Source organism: Humulus lupulus, chromosome 1 (assembly GCF_963169125.1).
Source record: "Humulus lupulus chromosome 1, drHumLupu1.1, whole genome shotgun sequence".
Taxonomy (NCBI): domain Eukaryota; kingdom Viridiplantae; phylum Streptophyta; class Magnoliopsida; order Rosales; family Cannabaceae; genus Humulus; species Humulus lupulus.
The window spans coordinates 79,100,842-79,120,513 of record NC_084793.1 but is presented as its reverse complement, the minus strand read 5'-3'; the positions used below and the strand labels follow the sequence as shown (position 1 = coordinate 79,120,513).

The 19,672-nt window shown below is 38.4% G+C and overlaps 1 protein-coding gene across 4 annotated transcripts; it reads left to right on the top strand.

Moving 5' to 3' along the window:
- The first annotated feature begins 226 nt into the window (after nucleotides 1–226).
- LOC133794959 (uncharacterized) lies at nucleotides 227–17,810 on the top strand. 4 transcript variants are annotated; one of them, XM_062232416.1, is made up of 14 exons: nucleotides 227–351; nucleotides 433–463; nucleotides 543–610; nucleotides 772–811; nucleotides 1,308–1,351; nucleotides 1,773–1,869; nucleotides 1,954–2,169; nucleotides 15,797–16,107; nucleotides 16,185–16,316; nucleotides 16,401–16,534; nucleotides 16,640–16,734; nucleotides 16,880–16,971; nucleotides 17,052–17,185; nucleotides 17,402–17,810. In XM_062232416.1, the coding sequence occupies exons 1-14, from the start codon at nucleotides 325–327 to the stop codon at nucleotides 17,493–17,495; spliced, it is 1,515 nt and encodes a 504-aa protein (XP_062088400.1). In that variant the 5' UTR covers nucleotides 227–324; the 3' UTR covers nucleotides 17,496–17,810. The 4 variants fall into 4 exon arrangements, with proteins under 4 accessions (XP_062088400.1, XP_062088395.1, XP_062088388.1 ...); XM_062232411.1 differs by having other exon boundaries at nucleotides 230–463; nucleotides 1,954–2,103; XM_062232404.1 differs by having other exon boundaries at nucleotides 233–463.
- Nucleotides 17,811–19,672: the final 1,862 nt, after the last annotated feature.

The following is a 19,672-nucleotide window of genomic DNA, read 5'->3' as shown; positions in this document are numbered from 1 at the left end:
GATTGATATAGTTTGAGGGTATTTTTGCCACAAAAATAGTTTAAGGGGTAAAACTCAATAAAGGAGAAAATTACTATTTGTTCCCAAAAAAATGTATCTCCCGTCGCCTGTTAGTATTTTTTTTTGGTCGGGGCCTGTTATTACTAACATCAAAATTGTGGATTAAGCATCTTAATCCGAAACATTATTATTCTTTTTATTTATAATTTAGTTAATATAAATTAGGGTGGTTAGAAAGTAGCAAAAATTGAACAGTCGTTAAAGTTTGGAGCCAGGCAACAATAGGCCGAAACTAGAAAACGGGAAAAGAAGAAAAACCCGTCAATGTGGCGTCACCCATCGACTACTGCGGTAACACCCTTTCACCTCTCTTTCTATTTCTCTGCTCCTCTAACAGTGGCGTTGTTTTCTTACTCTGGAATTAATATTCAGGCCAACCCTGATTCTGATCAGAGCATTTCTGGTAAATCCCTCAATTCTCAATTATGTTCACATACCTCCTTTTAACTCAAACTTACTCATGTTTAACTATCACTTTTCAGACGAAGAGGATTTCAGTCATGATTGGCCTGAAAATTGCGTTTCATTGGCCCCCTCTGCCGAGAAGAAGGTACTCTCATGCTCTTTCTTTTCTCTTGTTTGGTTTTACAACTTATTATTATTATTATTATTATTATTATTATTATTATTATTATTACTATTACTACTTGTTAATGTTGTTATTGTTTATACTTTTGTGGGTATAATGGGTTGAGTTTTGTTCTTTTGTAGAAAGGATTAGAAATCTTGTCACGACTTGAGCTACTCAAAGGTACTTGATGGTTCATTTATTTACTCATTTTGTTTTTTGATGTTTGATCATGCACTTTGGTATTAGTTAACTCCCATTCAAGATATATATGTGCTGGTTGATAATAAATTATACATTGTTCAAAAATACATGCATGTCAAAAGCTATTTAGTAGGACATGTTTTCTAATCTGCAATTAAAAAGAATCATGAAAGGACAAGGTTTGGAGAGTAATGGAAACCTAAGTATTTCATAGTTTCATGAATTATGGGAATTATATCCAAAACTTGTGTAAAAATGTGCAAGTAAACACATGAAATTAGAAAGCTATATACTTCCTTAGTTTCTATGTTTTTTTTACTGGTCTACTATGGATTTGGGAAAGTAGCGGTTATGATGTAATTTAAGGGGAAATAAGAGGTGGTTTTAGTTTGATTACTGTGTTGTTTCTGCTTCTGTTCATATTATCAATTGGTAGTGTAGGTTCTTTAAAACAGTGGTATTGTTTCTTGCGCAGGTACTCATGACAGTGGAACCAAACCTAATACGTTGTCATATGTGGTATGTCTTGGTGATAATTTTCATTCACAATTATACGTTTTTCATTCCTTTAGGCCATGTTTGGAAAGTGAAATTGGATTGGATAAGATTGTATGATTTTTATAGTGTAATTGTGTTATGAAATTGGAGAGTATATTAAAAAAAATTAATTCAACAGCTTAAATAATCCCCTAGTATGGAATAACTTACACCTATTGAAAAACTTGGTATAATTTTATGCTATCCAATCCCTTATCTTCATGTATTTCAATAGTAAGAAAAAAAAATTACAACTTTGCGTCTAACTTGTTTTTACCTAATCAACTCATTCATTTTTTATGTTTCCTTTTTCTTCTTATATTTTTTAATCCAATCCATTCCCACTTTTCAAACTTGACCTTAGTGTTTTAAGAAGTAATTGTATGACATTGGTCATAATTAGAAGCCAAAAAGTTCAAGTTTTGAAGATGATGTTGAGATGCCCGAATTCTATGATGAGGATGACTTCATCTGTCCCCCTAAGAAGGCGATATCTGAAGGTGAAGCAAAAATTGTAATTTTTTATTGCTTTCACTATCTTGCTTACTTGTTTTGTTATGCAAAGTTTTTCCCCTTGTAACTAGGTATTAATGATCTGCTTGGAAAGGGGAACAATATGCTGTCAAAGTTTTCCAGTACTGATGGAGCTGAAACACTCTCCAACGATGTCATACTTGGTATTGAAAATGAAAAACAAGAAGGCTCTTACTCTTGGTCTGCCTTGAGTAAAGAAGGTGAGGCACTAATGGGTTTGAGAGAACATGCTTTATGCTATTCCAAACCAAAGAAAATTTTGAAAGGTACTATTTCTTTGATTATTACTTTGTCACAACTTCATTCTACTGAAATTTTAGTTTTCACTCACTTTATTATAAAGGAGAAGGGAGAAAAGAATGAAAAAGGAATATAATAAATGAAAAAAAGGAAGGAGTCTTAAAATTAATTTCTTTTTTACTATTATATAGGCAATGACATGGAATAGGGTAGTATATGCTCCTTGTCCTATGAATTTACAGGTTGAGCCATGCAGCGAAGAAGCTATAATTAACAACCACATATATGCTATAGATAGAAACCGAGTTGTTTACAAGATGTCATTTCTGGATCAGTTAGTAAAGAATAAGATGATAGAAGGTTTGAAACTGTTTTTCTTGTCTATTCGATGAATACCCTTTTATAGGGATTGTACAGAATAATCACATTAAATGTCAAATAATAAAAATCCTATAAATAAGGAAACTTATACACAATAAAATCTACAACTATCACATCTAATACTTTAGCTAATATCACATATCTTTGTGATTTTATTTCCTGACTGTCAACACTTTCCTTCAAACTTGATTGTAAATGTTAATAAGTCCAAACTTGTTTGTAAGGAAATTAAATACTTGTTCAGATAGTCCCTTATATAGTATATCCGTCAGTTGTTTTCGGTGTGCACATGTTTAACGCTAATTATCCTTCCATCAATTTTTTCTTTGATAAAGTATCGATCCACTTCTACATGCTTAGTTCTGTCACGATGTACATGATTATGTGCTATACTGATGGCGGACTTATTGTCACAGAATAATTGGATAGGAGCTTCGTATTGTATCTTTAATTCTTCAAGCAGTCGTTTTAGCCATATAACTTCATATACCCCGTGAGTCATAGCCCTAAATTCTGCTTCAACACTGCTTCTTGCAACAACGGTTTGCTTTTTACTTCTCTAAGTAACTAGATTACCCCATAGTAGGGTACAATAACCAGATGTGGATTTCCTGTCATCAATTGATCCAGCCCATTCAGCATCTGTAAAGACTTCATCCTTTCTTTCATTTGTCTTCTTGAAGAATAGCCCAATTCCTGGTACTTGTTTAAGATATCTCAAGATTCTATACCCAGCATTGAGATGGTCTTGACATGGATCGTGCATATACTGACTTACTAGACTTACAACGAAGACAATGTTTGGTCTAGTGTGAGATAGATAATCTTCCCTACTAGTTGCTGGTATCTTCCTTTGTCAACTGAATCTCCTTCAAACATTTAAGTCTTGTCTCCAAGTTCAATTGGAGTTCTGCTAGGCTTGCTACCGAGCATCCCGGTTTCCTTTAGGAGATCAAGAGTATATTTTCGTTGAGATACAGAAATACCTTTTTTGCTTCTGGCAATTTCCATACCTAGAAAATATTTCAATGCACTGAGATCTTTGACTTTGAACTCCTCTGCCATCATCTCTTTGATTAGACTTATCTCGGTATTACTTCCAGTGACAATTATATCATCGACATATACTATTAGGATAGTAATTTTCCCTTTTCCTGATTGCTTAATGAATAGTGTATGATCGGTTTGACCTTGTATATACCCAAGACTTTTGACTACTTTCGAGAACCGATTGAACCAAGCTCGAGGAGATGGTTTTAGGCCATATAGTGACTTGTTAAGCTTGCAGACAACCTTTGCATCAGGAGTTTCTTCAAAGCCTGGTTGTTGGCTCATGTAAACTTCCTCTACAAGTTCATCATTCAGAAAAACATTTTTTTACATCTAGCTGATGTAATTCCCACTCTAGATTTGCTGCAAGTGAGAGTAAGACCCTGATAGTATTGAGCTTGGCAACCGGCAAAAGTCTCAGTGTAGTCATTCCCATAGGTTTGTGTGAATCCCTTTGTTACCAACCGTGCTTTGTCTTGTTCACTAGAGCCATTACCATTTTACTTGACTGTGAACACCCATTTGCACCCGACAACACTTTTATCAGGAGGTAATTCCACTAATCTCCAAGGATCATTCTATTTGAGTGCTTTCATTTCTTCTAGTATAGTTGCTTTCCACTCAGGAATTAAAGAGCTTCTTCAATATTCCTAGGAATAAAAACATCTGACAAACTAGAAGTGAAGGCTTTAAATAAAGATGACAAATTTGAATAAGAGATGAATTTGGAGATGGGATGTTGAGTGCAAGACCTAGTTCCTTTTCTCAAGGCTATAGGAATGTCTAGATCAGTGTTTGAGTGATTATTACCTGACTCGTTTCGAGAAGGATCTACCAACGGGTTGGCTTCTTGACTGTGTTGAGGATTCATGATTTGGTTATTTCTTTGCATCTAGAATAAACACGCAGCTCTTGTTGTTGGTTTGGAGGATGTGTATCAATTTCTATTAATTCAGAAAATGAGGCAAGATCTTTTAAATTTGAATCTGTTGGAGGGTGAGTCGATTCTGGAAGAGAGTGAGTCGATTCTGGAAGAGAGGAGTTTGTGGGATGTGATGGAATAATGGGTTGACTCAGAGGTAGTTCTAATCCCCATGACCATCGAGCTTCGTTCTCTTGATAAGTATTGGTCCCCTTCTGGAGCGAGGTGGGAGAGAAGTATGGAGTGTTTTTTTAAAAAAAACTGACATCTCTAGAGACAAATATTTTTTTGGTAAGAGGGCAGTAGCATCGATAGCCTTTTTGAGTAGGAGAGTAACTAATGAAGACGATCTTAATTGCTCTAGGGTCAAGTTTAGTGCGATCCTTGGGATGAATATGGACAAAAGCGGTACACACCCAAATGTTTTGATAGGAAGAGGGTTTGAAAAGGATATGAAGTCTGAAGAAGAGAATATTGTGTCCGAAAACCAATTGGACGACTAGGGAGCCGATTGATGAGATAGGCAGCGGTAAGGATGGCATCTCCCCAAAGGTACTTAGGAACGTGCATAATAAAAAGTAGAGCTCGAGCAACTTCTAAGAGACGATGATTCTTACGTTCAGCAATGCCATTCTGTTGGGGGTATCGACACATGATCTTTGATGAATAAGGTCTTTTTCAGACAGGTAGGATCCTTAGAATTGAAATATTTTGTGCCATTAAATATATGAATAGATGTCTAAAATTGTGTTTGAATCATGTTATGGAAATTTTGAAACACATGAAATGTATTAGACTTGTGTTTGAGATACACCCAAGTAAGACGTGTGTGATCATCAATAAATGTGATAAACTATCGATGACCATGGGAAGTAGTGACTTTTGAAGGTCCCCACAGATGACAATGAATTAAAGAAAGGACTGGTTGGAGTATAATGTTTTTGAGGAAAAATAGCTCGTGTGTCACATTGCAAAGAACCATAATTATTAGAATAAATAGCATTTTTGCCCCCTGATCTTTTAATACTACCAGATTGTGTTCCTAAAATATACAGTTTGTTAAAATTTCCCTCTGAACTATTGATACTATCAGATCGTGCCCCCTGTTAGGATTTGCATAAAATAATTAACATTTTTACCCCCAAACTTTAACAACTACCAAATTGTGCCTCCTTTAATTATAAAAATTTGAAAATCTATTTTTCTAATTATTTCTTAAAAAATTAAAAAAATTCAATAAAATAGTAAAATTATTTAAAATTCCTTTTAAATACATTTAAGTTTAAAAACCATTTGTAAAAAAAAAACTAAATTGTTACAAATAAAAAGAAACATATTCCCTTGTTTTTTAATATATTTTTTAATTACTTTCTATTCTTTCATTTTTTTCCCAATGTTTCTAATTAATTAAATTTTATATATTTCTTTTGAAATTAGTACATTTTAAATTTGTAATATTTTTTTTATATATATATATATGTATTTAAATTTTAAAATGAATTTAGGGTGCAAAAATGAAAGAATAGAAAGTAATTAGAAAGTTAATAAAAAAGAATAAAGTAGAAGAACGGAATATGTTTTTTTTTTAATTGTAACAATTTAGTTTTTCTTTTAAAATATTTTTAAACGTAAATGTATCTAAAAAGAGTTTTAAATAATTTGTCTTTTATTGAATTTTTTAATAAGTTTTCTTTAATTATTTAAGAACTAATAAAAAAATAGATTTTTAAATTTTTATAATTAAAGTGGGCACAATTTGGTAGTTGTCAAAGTTCGGGGGCAAAAATACTATTTATTTTATGCAAATCATAACAGTGGGTACGATCTGATAGTACTAATAGTTCATGTAGAAATTTTAACTGACTGTATATTTTGGAGGACACAATTTGGTAATGTCATAAGTTCAGAGGGAAAAAATGCAATTTATTCTAATTATTATTAGAAAATAATGATGGAAACAAACGTTTTAAATATGAAAAACTTGGGTGACCGAGTCGATAATGCCATAACATAATTTTGCTAGAGTTTGAAACAGAAACAGTTTATTGTAGAGATAGAATTAGAGGCCAAACTAGATGAACAAGGTTGCTGTATTATTAGTTGACGATTTTCAAAGAAATAAAGTCCACCATGAATCCTAGCACTGCCAATCGGCCTTCCCGAAGATAGTTCCTGAAATTGACTAGAATTGGAAAGAAATTTAGGAAGGCAGCGATTGTCAATAGTCAACTTACTGACAGAAATTAAATTGCATGTTAAAGAAGGAACATGAAGGACTGACTTGAGGATTAAGTCAACCGACAATTTAATGGTACCAATTCCTGCAATAGGAGAGAGTGTGCTGTCTGCTATTCTGACACTAGAAAGATTAGAACATGGAGTGTATGATTCAAACAATGAATATAAACTAGTCATATGATCAAAGACGCCAGAATTAATTATCCATAGTGTTTGAGAGTCAGTGAGAGCAGAGGAGAAATTACTAGAGTGGGCAACAGAGCTACATGTAGTATGAGATCCGGAACCCACTCTAAATAATTTTAACCCTCAAGTTTATGGGCTGTGATATCAAGAGAGCTGACTGTAAAGAGAGCCCATAGAACCACTGAGTTGAGTTTGGGCTGAGTTGGGCCCAATAGTTTGAGTGGATACATGATAGGCTTGATAAGCCTATGATTCGGTTCACATACACTAGGAGGGGATCGGGACACAAAGGCCAAGGGTAGGCTGGGTCATTTGATGGTTGACGTGGAGGGAAGTTTGTTAGAGGTGAAGTTGGGTACTGAGTAGCCTATTAGTGGGAAAAGGAAGCTAGTAATTAGTTATGCAAGAATTAAGAGAATTCTAGGCATCATGGAGATCTTTTTCTCTGTGTTTGTATGAAACTCATATTTTCTTTCAATAAAGCTTCAGAATTATTCACTCTTGGGTTACTGGTTTATTGCTTATTATTGTCTATTCTGGTTTATTGTTTCTGGTTTATTGAATTACTGGGGCAGGTCCTATTAATTGGTATCAGAACCAGCACCTGGCGCTCTGTGTATGCCGGTGTCGACGAGGATGGACAATCGTGTGGTTGGCGTTGAATCTGCCTTATCCAGTGTCCAAACTCAGCTCAACGATCACGGCACGTTGCTTAAGGATCATGCACTAGAGCTGGGTTCTATGAAGGAGGTGCTGGATCGATTGGTTACCGCTCAAGGACGGGTGGCTGATGAACTTGCCTCTCTTCGCGAGGGGTCTACTGGAATTCCGGGCTCGGGTCGTTGTCTTCCTGGCGAGGGGTCCGCGGTGACTGGTGGGGGTGCCTCCACGGGCCGTGTCACTGAGGGTGGGGACCGGCGATCTGAATTTTGAGCTCGGAAGATCGAATTGCCCGTTTACACAGGAGATGACCCGGATGATTGGACTTACCGTGCTGAGCGATACTTTAACTTACAGCGGTTGTCTCCGGGCGAGCAATTAGAGGCCGCTGTCTTGTGTTTGGAAGGGGCGGCTCTCAGTTGGTTTCGCTGGGAAAATCAGAGGCGCATCATCACCACGTGGGACGAATTGAAGCTGTTGCTTCTCTAGCGATTTCGTCCCACTCACGAAGGCTCGGTTTATGATCGTTTCTTTGTCCTCCAACAAGTTACTTTGGTCCAGGACTATCGCAGGAGGTTTGAAGCTCTCGCTACTTTGGTGGAGATGATGGGGGAGGCTGCCTTACGGGCTGCTTTCCTGAAGGGCCTCAAAGTGGAGATCCAGGCCCCCTTGAGGATTTTGGAGCCCAATGGGCTGTTACATATGATGGAGTTGGCTGAGCAGATTGAAGCCAATCAGGCCTTCACTAAAGGTTATCGGGCTGGGCCGAGTGGGCCCATTAGGGCCAATCCAAGACCCCCTTTGACCAGCCTGTCTCTCCCTGACCACGGTAAGGGCACCTTTGTCCTTTCCCCTTCTTCTTCTTCATCATCGACCCCGACTAGTGCTAGCCCTAAGACAGCCTCGGCTCCGGCAACATCAGCAACGTACCGCCGCCTTTCTGAGTTCGAGATTCAAGAGAAGAAACGCCGTGGGGTTTGCTTCAAATGTGACGGGCGCTGGACTAGAGGGCACGAGTGCTCTCAAGCTGAAGTTCAGGTCATTATTATCCAAGAAGAGGCCGTGGATGAGCCGGTCGCTGACCCGATTGGGGAGGTTCTCGGCATTGCCGATGCTATGGGCGCGGCGGAGGCTCATATGGTGGAAGTATCTCTGAATGCCGTGGTTGGTTTTACTTCCCCAAAGACCATGAAAATTCTGGGCTCTATCATGGGTCACGAAGTGGTAGTTTTGGTGGATAGCGGGGCGACACACAACTTTATTACGACGGAATTAGCCCAGAAACTAGCGCTGCCTCTGTCCACGACTGAAGCTTACGGAGTACAGATGGGCAGTGGTCAGGCGGTGAAGGGGGAGGGTATTTGTCGCTCGGTGTCGTTACACTTGCAAGGATTGGAAATTATCGAAGACTTTATGCCGTTGCAACTCGGCAGTACTGATGTTATCTTGGGCGTCCAATGGCTGCAAACTTTAGGGGAAACCACGCATCATTGGAAGGATCACACGATGAAACTACGAATCCAAGGTCAGCCCGTTGTTTTACATGGCGATCCTCTGCTTCACAAGTCGTGTATATCGTTGAAGCAGATGATACGGTTGTTACAAAATGAGAGACAAGGAGCTTGGGTAGAGCTGGGTTGTGCATCGGTTTCTCAGGATCGGGTTGCCTATTCAGACAGGATACATGAAGTATTACAGCGGAATGGCACTGTGTTTGCTACACCGACTTCGCTGCCGCCGCAAAGACAACATGATCATGCCATTGTTCTTCAGCCCGGCACCACCCCCGTGAGTATCCGACCATATCGATACCCCCATGGTATCAAAGATGAGGTAGAGAAAATTGTTTAAGAGATGCTGCAATCCGGGGTGATCCAGCCGAGTAACAGTCCCTATTCTAGCCCAATTCTCTTGGTTAAGAAGAAGGATGGCGGATGGCGATTTTGTGTGGATTATAGAGCTCTTAATCGAGCCACGGTTCCCGACAAATTTCCCATACCAGTTATTGACGAGTTGATAGACGAGTTGCACGGGGCTCATGTATTTTCGAAGTTAGATTTACGTTCGGGGTACCATCAGATTCGGGTGAGGCCGGAGGACATCCATAAAACTGCCTTTCGAACTCATGAAGGCCACTACGAGTTTGTAGTGATGCCCTTTGGGCTGACCAACGCCCCCGCCACCTTTCAATCTCAGATGAACGATATTTTCCAGCCGCATCTTCGTAAAAGAGTATTGGTCTTCTTCGACGACATCCTCGTCTATAGCCCGGATGAGGAAACTCATGTCAAGGACCTTGAGATAGTGTTACAAACCTTGTCAGACCATCGGTTTTTTGCCAACTTAAAGAAGTGTTGTTTTGGACAGCGACAAGTCGAATATTTGGGACATATTATTTCAGGTGAGGGAGTGGCTGTGGACCCTTCCAAGATTCAATCTATGCTCGATTGGCCGCTGCCAAGAATGATTAAGGAGCTGAGGGGGTTTCTTGGTCTCACTGGATATTACAGGAAGTTCGTCAAGAATTATGGGGCCATTGCTAGACCTCTTACTGATCAACTAAAAAACGATCAGTATGGGTGGACCGAAGAAGCTAATGCTGCCTTTGAAGAACTGAAGAGAACGCTGACCACAGTTCCTGTTTTAGCACTCCCAGATTTCACTAAGCCGTTTGTAGTAGAGACTGATGCTTCGGGGTTTGGGGTAGGGGCTGTTTTGATGCAGGAGGGACGCCCACTGGCGTATTTCAGTCAAGTGCTGAAGCCCAAAGCTCGGCTGAAATCCATCTATGAAAAGGAACTCATGGCCATTGTCCTTGCGGTACTCAAGTGGCGACCTTACCTCCTTGGAAGACGATTTATTGTCCGAACAGACCAGAAGAGTCTCAAGTTTTTGTTAGAACAGCGGCTGGTTACTCCTGAACATCAGAAATGGTTGGTAAAATTGTTGGGATTTGATTTTGATATTCAGTACCGCCCCGGGGAAACAAATCGGGCGGCTGATGCTTTATCTAGGGTCGGCCAAGTGGAGTGTTCCTTGTTGACGTCTACTACATGGATGGATTGGGAGCTTGTTAACCGTGAGGTGGCAGCGAACGCATTCCTGTCTCGGGTTAAAGCGGATGTGGAGCAAGGTAAAACCATTGCTGGGTTTTCGTTAAACCAACAACGGCTATTGTACAGGGGTTGTTTAGTTTTATCCGCCACTTAGGCTCTGCTGCCCCATTTCTTAAGAGAGTATCACTGCTCTCCCATCGGCGGCCATTCGGGGGAGTTGCAGACTTATCAACGGCTGAAAGGAGATGTGTATTGGGTCGGCATGAAGGCTAAGGTCTTGGAGTTTGTTCGTTCTTGTGATATTTGCCAGCGGAACAAATATTTGGCCATGTCTCCAGGGGGGTTTGCTGCAGCCACTATCGTTGCCGGCACAAGTTTGGGAGGAGTTAACTATGGATTTCATAGAAGGGCTGCCTAAATCGAAGGGTATAGATACTATATTAGTGGTGGTGGACAGGCTTAGTAAATACAGCCACTTCATAGGCCTTAGACACCCCTTTACTGCCAAAACGGTGGCTGAAGCATTTGTTACACGTGGTAAAGTTGCATGGGGTTCTGCTGTCTATTGTGTCTGGCCGTGACAGGATTTTTCTCAGCCATTTTTGGTCTGAATTGTTCAAACTGCAAGGGACGGAACTTCGCCACAGTACCTCTTAACACCCCCAAACAGATAGGCAATCGGAGGTAGTAAATCGATGCCTTGAGACATATCTCCGTTGCTTCGCTTCGAACTGTCCAAAAGCTTGGGCTAAGTGGTTAGCATGGGCTGAATATTGGTACAACACCACTTATCACTCATCCTTGGGCTGCACTCCGTTCAAGGTTTTATACGGGCGTGATCCCCCACCGTTGATTCGTTATGCAGCAGGTACCACACATGTAATGGCTGTCAACCAGTTGCTTGAGGAGGGAGACTCATTCTTGGACGACTTGAAGATGCACCTGCTACGAGCACAACAAAAGATGAAGGAAGGAGCTGATGGGTCGCGTAGGAAGGTGGAGTTTGTGGTGGGAGACAAGGTATTCGTTAAATTGCGACCCTACCGACAGAAATCACTGGCCACTAGAAAAAATGAGAAGTTGGCAGCAAGGTATTACGGACCTTTCGCAGTTCTGAAACGCATTGGCAAAGTGGCATACCATCTAGACTTGCCTCCTTCGTCAGCTATCCATCCGGTTTTTCATGTGTCGCAACTCTGAGCTGCTGTTGGAACCGCTCATTCGTCCACCACACTTCCACCTACTTTAACGTCCGATCTGGAGCTTATTGTGGAACCTGCTGAAGTGCTGAATGTCAGGCAAAACCTAGCTTCTTCAAATCAAGCTGTTGAGGTGCTTATTCGCTGGAAGGATTTGCCTGTTTTCGAAGCTACCTGGGAGAAATTTGACGCTATCCAAACTCAGTTTCCAGCTTTCAACCTTGAGGACAAGGTTCACAAATTCGGGGGGAGTAATGATAGGCTTGATAAGCCTATGATTCGGTTCACATACACTAGGAGGGGGTCGGGACACAAAGGCCAAGGGTAGGCTGGGTCATTTGATGGTTGACGTGGAGGGAAGTTTGTTAGAGGGGAAAATTGGGTACTGAGTAGCCTATTAGTGGGAAAAGGAAGCTAGTAATTAGTTATGCAAGAATTAAGAGAATTCTAGGCATCATGGAGATCTTTTTCTCTGTGTTTGTATGAAACTCATATTTTCTTTCAATAAAGCTTCAGAATTATTCACTCTTGGGTTACTGTTTTATTGCTTATTATTGTCTATTCTGGTTTATTGAATTACTGGGGCAGGTCCTATTAATACACTTGTTGACATTGCTAAGACAGTGACCCGTGCAACTAATGCCTCTAGGAGAGAAGTCGTGCGATTGAACTTGCGCGTGGGGAAGAGGATGTGCGACTGATTGACTGGTGCGCCGAAAAACAAATTGGGAAGCCGAGAGAACTTGTGCGACTTGGAGAGGAGGCGTGCGGCTGGACTAGGTCGCCTGAGAAGATGCCGCCTAACTTGATGGACAGGGAGGAGGCGACGGTGAAGGGCTCGTTGGAGAAGATGACAGAGTGTGCGTGTAACGCCCTACTTCCTTAGAGTCGTTACCAAGTGATTTTTAAATGTGCCATTAGCTCGCTAATCGAGATTTTAGGTTAAAAAGTGTGTTTGGATAAAAATAAAGACTCATTTAATAGACATTAAGTACAAAGAGTTGGTATTTCATTGAAATTCGTAAAAATATTACATTGGGATCCCAAAATATTGTTTTAAAATACATTTACAATCCAAAAGTACAGTACAGTCGACCTAAGCGACAAAAACGAATATTTACCACGTGATTCTTAAAATAACCCCAGCCGTAGTGGTCAGGTAGGCCAAACATGTACACACCGCTTCATGCCCTTCGACTCATGGTTGTAAGATCTAGCTTCCTTGCTCTTACCTGCACCACAGAGCACCCGTAAGCCGAGGCCCAGCAAGAGAACTTCAAGCACAGTATACAATAATAATATATCTCAACAAACCATACTCAATTAGAGCAACAAACAGATACCAGATCCTACTAGCATGCTCAACGACACAACATTTAGACAGCTCAAAAGCACAATGGCATAACAGCCCAATAGTACAGCAGTACAATAACTCGATACAATAAGATGGCACGACAACATAATAATACAACAGTATATCAACACACCAGTTCAATACTACCACAACATATAACAAAACAGCTAATAGGCTAAACACATAGCGGCTATGCAGTCCCAGGCGCTTTACCAGGCCCTGGGTTTGCGGTTTTCACCGAGAGGATGTCTCTAGCATCCTAGGAGGGTCTCGCCCTAATGGCTTGCACTTCACGTGCTCAACGCTGTTCCCGGCCCCTTGTTGCTCCCAGGTTTGCACTCCCCGTGCTCAACACCGTTCTCGGCCCCTTGCCATCCCTGGCTTTGCACTCCGCGTGCTCAACACCGTTCTCGGCCCCTTGCCGTCCCCGGCTTTGCACTCCGCGTGCTCAACACTGTTCCCGGCCCCTTGCCGCTCCCGACCCTTGCCTCTCCAAGCTTTTGCCGTTCCCAGCTCTTGCCTCTCCCGGTCTTTGCCGTTCCCAGCTCTTGCCATTCCCGGCTCTTACTGCTCCCGACTCTTGCCAATCAGTCATAATCACATGTATGACATAACAAACATAAACAATACATACAGTACAACACACCACATAGCTGTACAGGTACAAACAGTTCTCTTACCTGGTGTCCCGAGCTAACAATCCAAAGCGATCCCGAGCACGATCCTAATCCCCAGCCTGAGCGGTAAGACCTAGTCACAACATATTAATAAATATCCATCCATCAAGCTCTAATCCATTACATTACTTTGGAATATAATTCTAGTCTCCGGAACCTTAGATTCTACCAATCCGGGTGGTAAAATCATTCTCGAGCCTTAAGTTTTGGGTTCCCGAGCCAAAACCTTCAAACAACCAAAACATTGAATTAGGGCCACGACCCAGCCCCTTGAGGGCCACGGCGCGCCCCAAAACAGAGGCAAAATGCCTCCCTGCTAGGAGACACGGGCCATGACATTCCCTTCCTTGGCCCGCGGTGCGCCTCAAGAACAGAGGCCTCCCCAGGCCTTCACACACGCACGGGCCGCGACCCTTGATGAACAAGGCCGCGACGCAAGTCCCAGAAACCAGCCTATTTCTCAAGTTTTCCCCGAGCTTAAACCCATAATTCACACCCAACTCAACACCTATATTCAAAATTCAGCTTTCAATTCATAAACCAGCAGCATAACTAATAAAACCACCCCAAGTTCTTAGCTCCTAACCCATCCAATTCAACAATCAAAACAAAGTTTACACCTAAGAAAAGCTCAAGAGATTACAGCAGAATTTCACAAATTCAACATCAGAATTCTTACCTCACAAGATAATTACGACCTTGGACCAGATTTCCCACACCCTTAGCTGATTTTCCCCAAGCTCCTAGCTTCAATTCTCAGCCAAAACCTCATAACTTCACCAAGCTTCCAAATCCAATGAGAGGGAAAGAGAGAACCGAGAGAGAGAAGAGATAGGCAGTGAGGTGTATGTGTTTTGATTTCTGGTTCCTTCTACAGAACCCCTAAGGCTTAAGTTGGGTCTATCCATAGTGCAAAAGACTAAAATACCCCCAAGTCTATCATAAATCCTTTGGTGCCACCAAGGGCAATCCTAGCATTTGCCACATCCCGCTAATTCATGGAGTGTCCCTAATAAACCCCATTAAATCCCGACATACCCAAATAATTACTAATAATTACTCGTTACTCGGTAAATCCCAGGCACATGCCAAGTTCCCAAAATACCCCTAGGCTCACCCCGAGTCGGGTATCTGAGCCTGTTGTGACTATTCCGCTAACCTGCTCCCTAGGATCGTCTCGGACCACACATCTCAAATATATCCCCATAACACTGGGGTCTCACTCACAACACATGCATATTTACATTTATGCCATCGACGGGCCAAAATTACAAACACGCCCCTATTCACAGAAATGGACCCACATGCATATTTAATACACACAATCATGCATGTCTAATCACATAATCACCAAATTCATATATTATCATAATTAAATCAATTATTGCCCTTTCGACACGCTAATCAAGGTCCTAAGCCTTATTAGTAAATTTGGGACGCTATAGTGTGACTGAGAAGTCGATGGTGTGACTTGTTGGACATCGTGCGATGGGCCTCTAGACTTCCGAAGATGTGACTAGGTGTGCGATGGGCTTCTGGAACTGTTCGTCAGATGAAAGATGAGAAGACAGATGCTACCAGAGCTGGAGAAGACAACTGGAGCTTGAATATATTTTTTTTTTCTGAGAGGAAAAAAATCCTATTTCTCTGATCTGTTTTTCTTGTGTATTCGATCAATACTAGGTTGCCCTAGGTACTATACAGTATAATCACAATAACAATAAATGTCAAAGAAAAGATCCTATAAATAAGGAAACTTATATACAATAAAAAAATTCAGCTAATATCGCATATCTTTGTGATTTTATTTCATGAATGTCAACAGCTAGTACTTTTACCATTTATAAGATGTTTGAGTTTATCTTCAGTAGCTTTTTTTTTTCGGACTTCTCTAATTCTGAAGGTTGAACTGGATAATCTACTACTTTAGGAGCCAAAGTCAAAAGCAAGCCAAAATTTTCTTTCGGTTTACAGTTAAATAAGGACAGACTATCTTCACCTTGTACTTTGAAAGACAAAAATAACTTGTCAAATAGCATCCATGGAGTGCCTGAAAGATTGAACCAAGACGAGTTAGCTGCTGAGCTTCCTGAAGATATACAAGGTGAAGAGGAAAATATGTCAGAAATAGTGCCTTTTGAAGTAGAGGCTGTTAGACATGAATGTAGTGAGGAAACGATGGCTGATCGTTTAGATGGCCTACAGGATAATGCTAGTCTTCTGAGAAGAAATTCAAAAAAGGTTTTGCTTCCTTATTTGCAAATTTGTCCTCTCCCATGATTGTTTCCATCCTAGTTTGATCTTGGTAAATTTTGCAGTTTAGCAGTAAAAGAGGAAACAAGTTCCGGCTTGCTATAAAGAGAAATATATCTCCATTAGGTGATAGAATTATGAACAATGAAGACTTTGCTAATCTCAGGAGCTGTAGTGGATCATCAAGTGATAGTGAGGTATCTAATTGTTGTGATCACTGTTTATGTACTTTTTCATGTTAAAATAATTGTCTATTTCATCTTAACAGTGTTCTTCCACAGATAAGTGGTAAGGATTTGAAGCTATCCATTCCTCAGATGAAAAGGCAAGCCATGGTAGATCAGTTCCAGGAAGCGTTGGGTTCTACCTTATTGAATGATAATATGGCATTACACGCTGGGCCTAAACCACCAAGGTAAATGATGTAACTACAGTTTGTCAATTATAACATACAGTTTAGTGTTGGTAAGAAAGAGCTTAGTGTGACCAAGTGACGGTTTCTTACTACCAAATTTTGCAGAAGTGGATTGTTTTGGAAATTGCAGCAGGCCATGCAGAGTGAAAAAGAACAAGACATGGATTTCTTGAAGACATTAGGGAATCGAGTGGGCCAAAGTAATAAAGCTTTAGATTAGTTTTACAACCAACTTGCATAAACTACTTATGATCTATTACAGTAAAATGTTTGTGCGTTGTTTATGATGTATGCTGTTACTATTGACTATTTTTTATCTTTGGCTCCTTCTAATGCCTGCTTCAGATGAAGCCAGCTGCGTTTATTGTAAAATTTTGGCTAGATACTTGGAAGGAAAGCTGGTAGTTTGTCGTTGCTTCTTCAGCAAGAACTTTAAGGTCATTGAAAATAATTTCCTAAAATTTTCGATGAGAGCTCTTTAATGTCGTTTTCAATCAGGTGCCTTTGTATCCTGCAGAGCCTCTCACTGTCAGAGACAACCCTCAAAGAAATGGCAGATGAAGGAACGGAAAGGACAGTCATTTTCAACCCCAGAGTTTGCAATGATGTCGACCTTGAAGTTGGGAACTGCATTCGCATTTACCCCCCATGGTACAATACTAAAAGTCAACGTCTTTGTTGTTTATTATTTAATTTTCTGAGAAGTTTGAATCTTTCTGTTGACCCAATATGTCATGCTCCATACTTGACTGGTGTTTTATTAGTATGTATTTAAAGAAGTTATGGTGTGATTATTTACTTATTTGTAGTTTACTAATTCCAATAAAAATGGTTCATATCAATTTTGATGTTGAAACTTTTTGACAGGAAGGAGGTCCAAGTGGGCGATGACCAGAACCTTATTTTAACTAATTATTTTTCCACCATATGGACCAGTTCGGGTTTCTCGGAAGAGATTTGATTTGATTTTGTTTTGCATTTCCTTGGGATATCATGAAGAGAAAATGAACAGATGATCAGCAAACCCCTAATATTTCTTTTTATTTCGTTTTTTTTTCCCATCTTTTGTAACATTTATTTTCATAATGTACATGAATCTTGTTTTATAAAAGTGTAACTCTAGTGGTTGGGTTGGGTGGCTAGGTATTTGTGATACATGATTCAAATTTTGAATGTTTTCTCATCCTTTAACAATGGAACTTGGATACATGATGAAACTCTTAATATGGTCAGGTATTTATTTAAGAATAAATAACAAATTTGCATCCTGACACTACTTGATTGTGCTTCTAAAATATACTGTTTGTTAAAAAAATTTCTGATAATATCACATTGTGTTCATTTCATTGTTATTGTTATGATTTGCATAAAACAATTAACATTTTTGTGTCCCAAATTTTGACAACTACTAAATTGTGTCCTTTTTAATTATAAAAAAATTAAAATATATTTTTCTATTAAGTTCTTAAAAAATTTAAGAAAAATTAAAAAAAAAATTCAATAAAAGACTAAAGTTCCATTTAAATATATTTAAGCTTTGTTACAATAAAAAAAAATATTCCCTTCTTTATTATTTTTTATTAATTTTTCTAATTACTTTCTATTCTTTCATTTTTGTCCCTAATTAAAATCATTTTAAAAATTAAATATATATAAAGTATTATAAATTTAAAATGTACTAATTTTAAAAGAAATATATAAAACTTAATTAATTAAAAATATTTGACAAAAATGAAAGAATAGAAAGTAATTAGAAAAATATATTAAAAAAGAATAAAGAAGAAAGGAATATGTTTTTTTTTTCATTTGTAACAATTTAATTTTTCTTTTAAAAAAATATTTTCAAACTTAAATGTATATAAAAGGAATTTTAAATAATTTTAGAATATTATTGAATTTTTTTAATAATTTTTCTTTAATTTTTTAAGAACTAATAGAAAAATAGATTTTTAAAATTTTATAATTAAATGAGACACAATTTGGTAGTTGTCAAAGTTCGGAGACAAAAATACTAATTATTTATACACGTCGTAACATAACTCATGACCATATATTTTAGTGGGCACAATCTAGTAGTGCCAAAAATTCAGGAAACAAAAATGATAATTATTCTCTATTTCACGTTTGATTAGCTTAGTATTTTCATACCAAAACTTAGTTAGAATTTAATTTTTTAGTTTTTAATAATTGGTAGGCCTACCGAATTTTTGACCCTCCTAGATATTCACCTACCTAACAGCTTGGCCTTATCTTTATTGCAAATTTGTAATGTTGTCATAGTTGACAAATTAAAGCTTAAGATAATCTCTTTGAAATACAAATAATTAGAACTTTATTATTGTTATTATTATTAGAGATCGTACAGAGTAGGTTGTTTAAGAATATTTGTACCTCGGCGACATCGAGAACATGCTATCTTCACTGTAACCTCCAAAGTTTGTCGTCATTGTACCTCTCAACGAAGGAGAAGAGCACACCGTAAGAACGAAATAACAATCCTAAAATCATGTATAAGAAAAAAGTTCCATCATTACTGTATAAATGAAACATCTTTTGTTTATTTGTTCAACCAAAAAAAAAAAAGAAATATCTTTTGTTTATATATTGTTTGAGAAATTTAATATGCGGGATAAGGAACGTCTACAATTATGCTATTTCTTTTGTTTTTTTTAATCTTTTGGTAGAATACGTGGTCAGTTGTATCTCTGCAGTTCTATTTATTTTTTTAAAACTTTAATCTTACCTATACTTACAAAAGAACATGTGTTCCAATAATTTATAAAAAATATATAAATCGATTTTTAATGTTGCTTATTTAATTTTAGCAAATGCATGAACATATGTTGATGATAAAAATTTATATCTATTTTAATATAATGTGTAAATTATGTAAAAACAATTATAATGAATTTTATTACCTACAATTGATATTATTATCTTTTTGGTGGTGAGTTATATTAGTTTTTTTTTTTTTTTGTTCAAATTTATAAAATAATCTTTTATCATATTATTAAGAAATAACAAGTTAATTTTGTAATTAGGTGATATTTTAGCAAATATTTTTATAATTCCAATCTTTACACAATTCAATCATATCCTTAATTCATTATTTTTTTAAGATGATATTTACATGATAAT